Genomic DNA, 13428 nt, shown 5'->3' with positions numbered 1-13428 from the left:
CGCGTGTGAATGGACCCTTAGACACTGGAACTTATTACTTACCTGTCCACGAAGTTCACAGAAAGTGCATTGTCCGACGATAATGCACTGTGTCACGATTCACTAAGATTATGCGCCCGATATCCTGCATGTGTCGCTTACCAGCTCAGATCTGACGGAGTTCAACTTATTTTTCGTGGTGCATGTAAGTGCATTGGCTCGCGATACAATTTGAAAATTAAATCCCGCGCTCAGTCCGAATCAGTGGAATGGTCCGTTGGCACAACCCACCAATTTCTGTTGCGTGGAAGCCAGCGTGGCTGCGCCAAAAAACAATTGCGTGGGACACAATCCCATTGCAGAGACCTGTTAAATACATGTCAGAGCCATGTAATCCCTGAAAAAAGTGCAAAGTCTGACGAAAGTTCAGCATCCTGCTCTTTGTTTTATTCCTAGTATATTTATACGTTTGTTAATAGATTACTCAAGTTCACACACACACACACACACACACGTATATATATATATATATATATATATATATATACACTGTAGCAGGTATGAGTTAATGTATTGTTTGTATTTTTGCAGCATTGTACCCTTTCTATACTTGATGATACACAGCACCCAGTTATTGAGGGATTGGAAACATTTGTGGTGTTCCTCAGCTCTGCACAAGGGGCTGAACTCGCAAAGCCATATCAGGCAACAGTCTCCATCAATGATACCTATCAGGATGGTAAGATCAGATTTGTGTTATACATAACATATCTATTGTATAGATAATACTTCTATAACCTCACCTGGCCCTGACCCTTCTCTGACTTTCAAATTGTTGCATATTTTGTTGGTCTCATCACCTATGTATACAAAATGATGTGATTGTCTGTCAAAAGAAATGACATTCTAAATACAAAACTTTAACAACTAATAACAATAATATGTTGTAGATTTGTAGCTTTTTTTTGTCCACATTTATCCTTCAGTCTCTTACGTACAATATCCTCACGTATATCCTCCTTGGGTATGCATAGGGAAACTGACTTGAATTTATGGGGGAAAAGTCCCAGTCCATGTAGACAGCTCTAGAACACACTGTCTGTTCAGTGTAGGCAAATTCTTCTAAAATACATAGTAAAACATTTCATTTTATGTCATCTTCTGTTCTTTTGAGATATTTTACTGTTGAATATTTCTTTTGTTTTATTCTAGTTCCCAGCATGCAGTTTGGTAAAGACATATTTACTGTAAAAGAGAAGGATGGATTGCTCCATGTTCCTGTCATACGTACTGGAGATTTAAGTTATGAGTCTTCAGTACGTTGTTATACTCAGTCACAATCTGCTCAAGTGATGGATGACTTTGAAGAAAGAAGAAACTCTGATGATTCCCGGGTTATATTTTCGAAAGGGGAAAAAGTATGTTTCTTTATAAGTTTTGTTCATGTAAAGAATGTTAAAAGGCGATAGCTTTTGGCCTGCTCAAAGCAGGGAGTCTGTCTCGGCTTTAAACTGTCTCTGTTCTGTGAAGAATAGTTTTAAGCACAGAAAATAACAGTACGCTTTCCTCATTTTTTGGGACCCAACTGCTTGGGTTTCTTTATGGACAAATCTACCTCTGGATATTCTGTGTGTATTCAGAATGATATATCAGCTGCAATCTAAATAATACAATGCATATGCTTTTTTTTAAAAACTTATCTATATGAACAGAAATTCTGCAAGGAAATCAGACTGAGCACTTGCTGCAGATTTTACCATATCCATTTCAAAAGCCTAAATTGGCAGTGGAAATTCACAGCATTTCAACAACAGAATACGCATAAGTAAATTCCCATTGCAGATTTCACCCTTTGTAATGCATATCTGAGATCTGCAGAAAATGCATGGGTAAAACTATTATCGATAATATATGCAACAGGTGAATGTGGTGAAGTTTAAGCTTTGCCTTAGACTCCTGAAGTCATCATCCACTGTTTGTATTGCAAAATAACTGTAACTGCCAGCTTTGCCCAGGATGGTGAATAACTGCTCTTAGCTATAACAAAATAGAATAGGTTAACGAAAAATATTTTACCGTATAAACTCCAGTATAAGCCGACACGGGTATAAGCTGAGGTACCTAACTTTAACACAAACAACTTGGAAAACCTATTGACTCGAATATAAACCGAGGGTGGGAAATGCATTGGTCATAGCCTCCAGTCAGTATAAAGCTGACCAGCCCATGTCCCCCAGTATATAGCCTGACAGCCCATACACCCAAGTATATAGCCTGCCAACCTCTGCTCCCCCGTATGCAGCCAGCCCCGGCCCCCAGTATATAGCCTGCTAGCCCCTGCTCTTAGTATACAGCCAGCCCCTGCCCCCCAGTATACAGTATGTCAGCCCCTGCTCTTAGTATACAGCCAGCCTCTGCCCCCGTATACAGTGTTCATTTTTTTTATAGACTCAAGAATAAGCCGAGTAAGGGTTTTTGTATCTCTCTCTCTCTGACTGTCTCTGAACGTTTCTGTCTCTGACTTTCTAAGACTATGGCTGATTCTGACTTTCTAAGACTATCTCTGTCTTTGACTGTCTCTGACACTGTCTGTCTTGAACTGTCCCTGACTTTCTCTGACTGTGACTGTCTGCCTCTGATTCTGACTTTCTCGGACTGTCTCCGTCTCGGACTGCGACTGTCTGTCTCTAATCGTCACTGACTGTCTTGACTTTCTCCAAGTGTCTCTGACATTGTCTTCTTCCAATTGTCGCTAACTGTCTGACTTTCTCCAACTGTCTCTGACTATCTCTGGCGGTCACTTAGTCTATGGGGAATTCATCAGAAGTGTCTGATGGCAACCAATCAGAGCAAGTTTTTTTATGTGTTTATTTTATATACATGATCCTTAAATATTACTTCTCTCCCAATACAGTTGAAAAACTGCACAATCTTCATCAACGATGATTCTGTTTTCGAACCAGAAGAGCAGTTTAAGATCTACCTAAGCAATCCTCTCGGCAATCACTGGAGTGGAGCTAGAATTGGGAAAATAGATATGGCAACCATTTCCATTTCAAATGATGAGGATGGTAAGTGTTTCCATTTTCATGAGCCATCAACCTCAATTAAACGTGAGTATGAAGTATTGCATTGTAAAGGTTTGGTATTGAATATGATTCCTCCTCCCTCCACAGCACCAACTATTGAATTTGAAGAGTCTACTTATCAAATAAGAGAGCCTCAGGAACTAGATGGAGTAGCTATTTTAAACATAAAAGTAATAAGAAGAGGAGATCAAAATAGGACATCAAAGGTCCGTTGTAGTACACGAGATGGATCCGCACAATCGGGAGTTGACTATTATCCAAAAAGCAGAGTTCTTAAGTTTAGTCCAGGTAAGTAATTTTTAGATAATGGAAAATATCTAGTCTATGTTTGTATATATTTGTACTGTTTTATTATTTTACACATTTTTCTTAAATTACGTAAGTAATGTAGTATACATAAAGAGGTTTCCAAACTCTTCCCACAAAGACAAGATTCTTATGCTCAGGATAACAAAATAACACATTCTCTAATTCACTGTTATTATCAAAAATAAAGCAATTCACAGATAAAATTGCAACCTGTGTCTATCAGTCCTGGTGTATACAATTTTGGTTGCCCTTGGATCTGACCATAAATCTTCTATGGTTGGTCAGGGCAGATTCTTCTCATGAATAGCTTCTATTGTATGCACATTGCAGTGTGCTCTCTGCCCCCCCTCATTACAAGATGAGCTAACCCACAAACACTTATTGCTGGCAATCAGCGGTGTGCATAGACTTACTCTACAAGCTACAGGGGGCGGAGGCATGTAGCAGAGCTGACAGTGTGTGTTATAACCAAGTGTCATTGTGTTTTATATCCATCTCATGGATCTCATCATCTTTGAACTGTCTCCTCTCTCTTTTTCTATGTTTTACATACTATTGTATGTTTAGAAGCTAAAGAAAGTGTAGATAAACTCTGGACCCTGATAATCTAAGCATATTATGCCAAGGGTGAACGAAAGCAATGAAAGAGTAGAAAAGTATATGCACTTTATTCTTTTGTAAGCCCCCCAGCCATCAATTTTAATTTTATATACCTAGAGAGCTCCTTAATCTTTAAGTGCCTATTGCAGTTTTAAGCAGGAACACACACAAAGTAATAGACAGACACAAATATAAAATCACACACTTAGGTTCTCTTTTTTCTCTCAACAATTCTGATTTCATCGATTGATATTTGTAGGAGTTGATCACATCTTTTTCAAGGTGGAAATTCTTTCAAATGAGGATAGAGAGTGGCATGAATCCTTATCACTAGTTCTCGGACCTGATGATCCTGTTGAAGCTGTTCTTGGAGATATAACTACTGCAACAGTGACTATTCTAGACCAGGAGGCAGCAGGAAGCCTAATATTACCATCACCACCTATAGTAAGTTATAATAATTTATATTATGTTTTACTACTTTTACCATATGGATTTTTGGTCAATTTTAATTGTCTTAGAGAGAGTTTATAATCCGAAACGGCAGTTAACCACTTTAAGACATTGAGGCTCATTTACTAAGGGTCCGAAAGTCGCACTTTCGTTGGGTTTCCTGAATATTTATGTTTTGCGGTGAGTTGCCATGGGATTTTGACGCGCGCGATCAGATTTTGGCGCATCGGCGCCGGCTTTCACACGACAGAAATCGCGGGGCGTGGCCGTCAGACAATCGACGGATTTGGAAAGACTGCGGAATTTAAAAAATGAATTGTGTCGCAAGATCAGCACTCACATACACTAGGAAGAAGATGGTGAACTCCGGTGGACCTCGGCGCAGCAGCGACATTTGAAGGAACTCAGACTCACGATCTTAGTGAATCGCGCCGGACACGAATCTTCGTCGGACAACACAAAGCGGGATCGCGACGGGTAAGTAATTGTGCCCCATTGTTGGGATGACGTTTTCATTGATGCCATATTGAAAACTGTATGACTTTTGGATCACTTTTTATCCCAATTTTTAATGTAGGCAAAAAAGGGTTGATTTGGACAGTTAAGTGGGGTTCATCTCCAGAAATAATTATTTTTATAATTTTTAATAGACATTTTGGGACCCACCGACACCTAATATGTTTTACTAATTATTATTTTAGTCAACTATTTATTATTTTACGGACTGTTACTATAAACCCTAGTTGATCTGATCACTCAGATACAACTGCATTGCAGTATATTGTAGATAGACTGTAATCTAGAAGCAGTATATGTCAGACAGACTGTAATCTAGAAATACTTTAATAGGCTTTCAGCTGTCATTTTCCCGATCAGCACCCACAGATGACATCATGGAGGTTGCTGACCATAATTTACAGATAGTGGTGCCCAGCAGCAGACCTGTTAGCTGCTGCAGTTGAGTTACACCACAGCACTTAATAAGTTAAGTGGCACAATCGGTGCCAGCACCAACCGTGGCAGTTCCTGGCAGGTGTTAGCTGTGTAATACAGCTGACATATGTCATGTATGAACAGGACTCATCCATGAGCCTTACTCATAGATCCAGGCACTGTAACTGTGGAAATCTTCTTTTATTTGTTGTTTATGTCATTCCTTCATTCATTCCTTTCTATTAAAATCAACTTTTATGATTATGCTAATGAGCCTGAAGGGCTCTGGAGGGTGTTCCCAAAGCCCCTTTCTTGCTTTACTTTCGGCTGTTTCAGTGAGTTGAATTGGTCTCCCCTCCCCCTGCTTTTCTTGTTGCTGCTGGATTACACAGGCAGAGGGATGGTGGAGAGAGTGAGGAGTTGGACGAGATATGTTCTTCTCATTGTAACAGTCTCATTGAATCTGCAGCACTAAGAGGCTCTGTAACCACCCCCAGCATAATTTAGCATAATTTTAAAAGTTTATTTTAGATGGGAAGTAGGCCATGGATAACACATCTAAAAAAATTATCTTCAAACATATAAATATTTATGGTTCAACATCAAACTTTATGGAAGTATCGCCAGCAAGTGTCTGGGACAGATGGGAACATCCTGTGCAATTTCACTGGGGTCCTGTACCATTGGGTCAGGATTTTTAAATTTAAGTCCTGCAGGTGACAAGAAATTGATGATTTGCGTGTCAAATTCAGTGCGTTTTGCCATTACGCAGGGGTAAATGATTTATTGAGTTCCCTTTCCCAGGCACATGCACAAACTGGACAGGTGTCCGTCATATCCACCCGTGTCAATATGGAATAGACCAAGGAGATCCCATGAGAAGGTGCAGAAGAGGATAGACAGAGGTCCTCAAATGAGGAATTGGTCAATAAACGCTCCACTTTTCCCAATGAGGAAATATAGTCACGGATTTGGAAGTATAGGAGAGGATGGGACGCCAAGTAAGGTTGTCCCATCGGCCGAATTCCCATGTCTGTAATGATGTCCCTCAGTCTGGGTAGATGTGAAGAGTTTGCATATGGCAATGTGAGTCCCGCAATGGCCAGATTACCGATCAGCGAGGTGAATTGGTCCAGAATTTTTATCAGCCCCGAGGTGCATGCAAATTTCCGCTATGAGGTTAGAAGGAGTGTTAGAAGAGGTGAGAGGTGTGCGTTAGGTGGTAGCGAAGGCCACCAGAATGCTCCCAGTGCCTATGCAGGGTTGTGGTCCAGTTCCATCTCCACGAAGAGTTTCGAGGAATGTTTGTGAAGATGTCTAAAATGTAGGTGGCAATTGTCGCCTTGTAATAGCTAAAAAAGTTGGGAAGTCTTGTTCCTCCGTCAAACTTATGTAGTACAAGGGTCACATGTTTAATGCGGGGGTTTGGAGCTACGGAAAACAAAGTTCTGAGTCATGCATTGCAGCCTATTGAAGTATGACTTAGGAAGAGGGATAGGTATGGTTTGGAAAAGATATAGGAGGCGATGAAGCACATCCATCTTGAGGACATTTATCCTACCGAACCACGACAAGGGAAGTTCCGCCCATTTCTCTAGGTCCCCTTCAAAAGTCCGGAGCATGGGTTTGTAGTTAAGGTCAAAAGTGAGGTGGTGTTAGCAGGGATATGTGTTCCTAAGTAATGTATGGATTCAGTTGCCCACTTGAAGGGGAAGGTCGCTTGGAGCCACGCTTGGTCGATTGCGGGGAGAGTGACATTAAAGAGTTCTGATTTGTGTGTGTTGACCTTAAAATTGCTCACCCCTCCATAAGAGCTAAACTCCTTAAGTATTGCAGGTAAGGCGTATTCGGGGATGTGATGTAAAACAGTAAATCATCTGCAAACAGAGATAATTTGCAATGTTTGTAGCCCACTAGGAGGCCGCGGATGTCAGAGTTTGATCACAGTGCGTTTGCCAAGGGTTCCATTGCTAGCAAATAAAGAAAAGGGACAAGGGGCAACCCTGTCTTGTTCCATTCGTAATACAAAGTGGGTCTGATAGTGTGCCATGAACTCGGACTAGAGCTGTCGGGTCACGATAGAGTGCCAAAATGGCACTAGACTGATCCTAGACTGATTTTTCTAAGAACTGCCACCAAAAATTCCCATCACACCCTATCAAAAGCCTTATCCGCATCTACTGTGAGAAGGCATCGCTTACTGCCGTTTAAACGCGCTCTCTCCTTTAGGGAAATGGTTTTCGCCGTATTATCTTTGGCCTCCCTTCTTGCACGAAGCCCACCTGGTCTAGATGTACAAGATTTGGGATATGAGGTTGAAGGCGGAGGGCCAACATTTTTGCAAACAATTTTGTGTCCACATTTACCAGGGATATAGGTCTAAAGTCCCCGCATGTAGACAGAGATTTCCCCGGTTTAGGTAAGACCGTGATATTTGCTTGTAGGGATTGAGTCATGAAGGGAGTGCCATTTGCTGCTGCATTGAACACCTGCAAAAATATAGGTATGATGTCCTCTCCAAACATTTTGAAGAATCGAGCTGTAAAGCCATCTGGACATGGAATCTTTCCGGGTTTTAGATCTTTGATGACTCTTTTTATCTCATGTTCTGTGAAGTCTCGATCCAGGGACTCAGAGCTCTCCTGTGTTATGGGCATAGGCCCATGTTTATCTGAGTATTCCTCGTTTTTGTGGAATTGGGCCGTGGCAGTTGATGTGTATTATGGTCTAAATTATACAGGCGTTCATAGAATTTTCGGAACTCATCCCTGCGGCGAGTGGATTATCCATTTATTTGTGGAGGTGATTGAGAGAATATGTGTGCACGGAGCTTTTTGGTGTAGTGCCCTTGCATGCCATGAACCACATTTGTCTCCATATTCGTAATAACTTTTTCGTAACCTATTAAGCGCGCATTGGGTTTTCTGATCTAGAATCGCTAAATCTTTGTCTCACGGCGGATAGTTCTGCCTTGATGGGGTCAGATGGGGAGGATTTATTGTTGGATTCAAGTCGCTCTAACTCGGCTAATGACGTTTTGAGTTTGAGTGTGTGAGCCTTTTTAAGACGCGAGCCATGGGACATCACGACCCCCCTTATATTACCTTTTAACGTTTCCCATAGCAAGGAGGCATTGGATAGTGTAATCTGTAAGAAATCTCTGAATAGCGTTTTTAATGTCTGTGACACAAAGTGAGTCATTCAGTAGGTTTGTGCGTTAATGCGTCTTGATTACTGCCGCATGGTCAGACCATAAAAAAATTTCTATGGAGCATTTAGGTGTTAGGTCAGTAAGGTGATGGGAGAGAAACAGATGGCCTAGTCTGTGATAACTATTGTGTGCCAGGGAGTGATATGAATAGTCCTTCTCGTGTGGGTGTGGGATTCTCCATACATCAATCAGATGCATTTCTCTCAGCGATCTCCTTAGTCTATTCAACTGGCCTAGTGGAATGGCGGACTTACCCGTTGTGGAGTCTAGTGAAGGATGAAAGGAAAGGTTGAAGTCTCTGCCCATGATGATCTGCGAGCCATCCGCAAACTCCACCAGCCTTTGCAGTGTGGAGATGCGGGGTGGGGGTTAGACTGGGAATAGTGGGCCAGTCGGGTAGATTAACTCTTGGGTTCCCAAGAATTGTGGGAGGTCCCCCAGTGAACGGAAAATTGCAGACTTCTGAGGCAGGCAATCATTTGAAACGGGTATCCCCATTTGTAAGTAATGTCTTTCTCATGGAGAAGGCTCAGCAGCGATTTTATGTTTCCGCAGCTGTAATGTGCGTCTCGCCAGGTCAGGCAGTATTACTAACGGTCGACCTTTGTAAGATAACGGCTCCGCGGCTCTGGCTGCTCTCAAAATTGCATCTTTATCCTTAAAAAAGTGAATGCGACAAATAATATCTCGATGTCTGGAACCATCCCTAGGCTTGGGACCCAATGCCCTATGCTATGTTTGCGGTCAATTTTAATTGGACTATCTTTAGTGTCAGGGAGAATAGATGTAAAAAAGCCTTGGGCCCATTTTTCCAGCTGAGGCAGTTCCACTTCTTCACTCAGGCCCCTTATGCGATTATTGTTTCGCCTGTGGCGTCAATGTGTGTCAGGATGTCAGAGAGTTGAACGAAGTGGGCCTGGATTACATGGTGGTGTTCCGCTATGAGTTCCTGTGACTCTTCTATCTCTACCACTCTAATGCCCACATGATGTATATCTTGTCACAGATATGATATGTATATCATATGATATGTATATCATATTCCAAGTTTGGCTAGGAGAGTCTCCAAGTCACCTTTAGTTGGAATAGAGCATGGTGGGCTTGCCAATCCCATCCAGTTTCTTGTGGCAAAAGCAAACATATAAATATTTATGTCAAAGCTCTGAAAGGGGAATTTATAAAACATGCTAGGTTTGTGAAAGTATATGTTATTGTTTACTTATCTTGACATTTTTGTACGGCAGGGTAATTTTTAGTCTAACAGCATGTGAGAAACCATTTTTAGTAAATTGTCCTATGTATGTCCCTAAAACTATTAACACACACTATTTTGAATACTTTTGACTATACCAGGTAAAAAAAAATTAAATGTAATCATTCTTTCAATTCTATCCACCCTTCTTTGAAAAGCAGACATGATAATGCTAATACACAGATTTTTATTGCTATATATGTGTGAGCTTATATATTTATATGAGCATACAGAAAGATTATAGATTATGTAGTATTTTATAGTTTTTCTATTTTACCTGTTTAAATACCTATATTATAGGATGAACTGTTTCATTAATAAGTCTACAAGTGCCAGAGATTAGTAGACATTAGAATGTAAGCTATTATTGATTATGATTATACAGGACCCCAGCTTTATTCTGCAGGTAGATTTTATATGACCCGGTGTTAACAGTTTATATTTTGTTTGCACAATAGGGCTCATTTACTTAGGGTCTGCAGAGCGCATTTTCGTTGTGCTTCCCGGCGTTTTTTTGTGTTGCTCCGCATTTAACAGGCGATTTTGCGCACGCGATCAGATTTTGGCGCATCGGGGCTGGCTTGCACATGACAGAAGCCGGTGGGAGGGCCGTCGGAAAACCCGTCGGATTCAGACTACGCGCAGGATTTAACATTTCAAATTGTGTCGCAAGCAGGGCAGGCTCCAGGTTTTAGTGGGCCCCTGGGAGTCAGAGCCTTAGCGGGCCCCTTTGTGGGCTACCCTCCAGTGGCCACGCTGCCCCCCCTTCGTAGACACTGACCCCCCCTCCCCCTGTGGAATACACTGACCCTCCCCCCTCCCCCCGCCTGCGGAATACACTGGCCCCCCTCCCCCTGCAGAATACACTGAGCCCCCCTATCCCTGCGGAATACACTCCCGACGAGCGCAGCATAGAAGCAGAAAAGTAATTGATCCGGATAGTGATCATTTGTACCAGTGTCATATAGCGACACTGGTACAATTGATCCGGGGGCTCCCCGGGGCCCTGGCACTTGCCCGGGTGCTGGCGCCGGGCCTGGTCGCAAACCACGCACTTACGAGCACCAGGAAGAACAAGGTGAACTCCGGCGGACCTCGGCAGGGAAGCGATGGATGCACGAACTCGGGCACACGAGCTATTTTGCTGGACACCATCTTCGTTGGACCGTCTGGATCGGGGATCGCGGTACGTATATTTGCCCCAATGTTTTTATTATTTGAGGACAAATTATTGTATGACTAACTACAGTTCCTAGAAAGTCTTATTCTATTACAGAGTTGTAAATTGTAAGTGAAGTAATTAAAATGAATGTGCTTTAAAATGCTGTGTGATGCTGTCTAATGCATATATTGCATACCTTCAGAATTCAATACCCTCATGAAATAATAATCCTGATAAATTTGAAAGGCACCATTTTTCATTATGCATATCTCAATTTTGTCAGTAAAGGCTGTAAAGACATGATCAATCCCACATCATGTATTAGACTTCCGGAAAGTCATGTTTGACATTAAGGGGGATGGTTTACAAGGTAACTAAAGAGTTAATGTTTTCTTTATCCATCCTTGAAAGGATATTTGCATATTTCCCATAATAAAGGTGGCACTGTTTTCTTAGCATCATTTCTAATAACGATTTGTTACTTTTAGGTTGTATCTCTTGCCGACTATGACCATGTAGATGAGGTTACCAAAGAAGGTGCAAAGAAATCTCCATCTCCTGGATACCCACTTATTTGTGTCACTCCTTGTGACCCACACTTTCCAAAATACTCTATAATGAAGGAACGGTGTGAGGAGGCTGGTATTAACCAGTCCACTATAATGTTTAACTGGGAAGTGGCAGCACCTACTGATTCTAACGGGGCAAGATCTCCCTTTGAAACAATAACTGATTCCACCCCTTTCACTGGTGTCAATCACATGGTGAGTACATGTTGTTGATGTTAAGAATAAAAGCACAGCCAGCCTATACAAGGATATGAAACTGGTTCAGAAGAAAAACATTATTCCCGAGCTTTACTAGAAAATATATATCTTTCAAATATCTTTTTTCATAAGGCTTTCAAAAATCTTTTTAAAAAGTGCCTGCATTTTATAGTGAAGAAAAGGAGATTGATAAAATGGCAAGATGCATATTATAGTCCAAAAGATGTAATTATTAGAAGATAAGTTGTATTTATAGTTTTTATCTGTTTTTACATCTTTTACTAACCAGGTGCTGGATAGCATTTATTTTAGCAGACGTTTCCATGTACGTTGTGTAGCCAAAGCAGTGGATAAGGCTGGACATGTGGGAACACCACTGCGAAGCAATATAGTAACCATAGGAACTGACAGTGCCATATGTCACACGCCAGTGGTGGCCGGCACTGCAAGAGGCTTCCAGGCTCAATCTTTTATTGCAACGCTGAAATACCTTGATGTAAAACATAAAGAGCATCCCAACAGGTAATTCATGCCATGACGATTTCCACTGTCCCATTGGAAGTAGATTAAATAGACAAAATATTATTATAAAAATTAATAATGAACATTGTAGTGCTATAGTATGGTACATTCTAAGGAACATAGTGAATTTTAATATCTAGGTTATGCAGAAACACCCATGTAGTTAAAGGGAACCTGTCACCAGAGACCTCATTTTCACTTAAAGGAAACCTACCACTTCTGAAGGTAGGTATGAGATGCAAACACCGGGCACCAGCTCAGGGTGAGCTGGTGCCGGTGCTTAGTCTCGTTAGTGTTAAAACCGCGGTATCGCGGTTTTAACACTTTTTAAACTTTCTAGCAGAAACTGCTTCGGCGCTGCGTGCGCACGATCGTGCGCGCGCCTACATTGGAAATGCCGCAGGCGTTGCGCGCGCACGATCGCGCGCAGCGCCGAAGCAGTTTCTACTATAAAGTTTAAAAAGTGTTAAAACCGCGATACCGCGGTTTTAACACTAACGAGACTAAGCACCGGCACCAGCTCACCCTGAGCTGGTGCCCGGTGTTTGCATCTCATACCTACCTTCAGAAGTGGTAGGTTTCCTTTAAGACAGACTGCTCAGCTCTTGGCCCCCACCTTTGTGCTTGTGTACAGCTCCTCCCTCTCCCACTGATGTCATCTCACCCAGCTGTGACCTCTGTGAAGGAGCAGGAGGGATGAGCTGTACAGAAGCACAACCCCTGGGACTACACAGAGTTTTGTCAGGGTGCAAGGTAAGTTATAACACACAATTATATTGTAATGCAAATGCTTAGAGAAGGCAGTGGGGCATATGTGCACTGCAGGTGTCATGGACTTTTACAATCTGTCTTTAGTGAAAATGAGGTCCCTTGTGACAGGTTCCCTTTAAAGTAACTGCTCCCAGCAGATCCTTCCAGTCACTCTTCCAGACTCTCCACATGCACACCACATGTAAGCATGCATATTTTTGGTGGACTAAGCGATAGATTTCTCTGTGAAATTATCTGCTGAGAAAATTTTAGAAAATTTACACGATGCAGACTTTTATTTCTTTGTACCAATTTCATGTTTAAAATCTGCTTCAGGTGCGGTGTGCATTTAGCTTCATGTTACTTCTACACACCAACTTTTTCTCAAATTTAACTCATGT

At 41.8% G+C, this 13428-nt stretch overlaps 1 protein-coding gene across 1 annotated transcript in view; it reads left to right on the top strand.

The window, feature by feature from the left end:
- FRAS1 (Fraser extracellular matrix complex subunit 1) overlaps window positions 1–13428 on the top strand; it is a 340675-nt gene that overhangs the window by 306872 nt on the left and 20375 nt on the right. The window contains exons 58-64 of the mRNA XM_072115515.1: window positions 571–718; window positions 1192–1397; window positions 2894–3050; window positions 3156–3356; window positions 4237–4424; window positions 11477–11752; window positions 12045–12277. Of these exons, the coding sequence (XP_071971616.1) occupies window positions 571–718; window positions 1192–1397; window positions 2894–3050; window positions 3156–3356; window positions 4237–4424; window positions 11477–11752; window positions 12045–12277 (1409 nt within the window). The remainder of the gene's footprint in view (window positions 1–570; window positions 719–1191; window positions 1398–2893; window positions 3051–3155; window positions 3357–4236; window positions 4425–11476; window positions 11753–12044; window positions 12278–13428) is intronic.

The sequence above is a fragment of the Engystomops pustulosus genome, chromosome 1 (assembly GCF_040894005.1).
Source record: "Engystomops pustulosus chromosome 1, aEngPut4.maternal, whole genome shotgun sequence".
Lineage (NCBI taxonomy): Eukaryota > Metazoa > Chordata > Amphibia > Anura > Leptodactylidae > Engystomops > Engystomops pustulosus.
The sequence above is the reverse complement of the archived record's forward strand: the minus strand, read 5'-3'. Positions and strand labels throughout refer to the sequence as shown.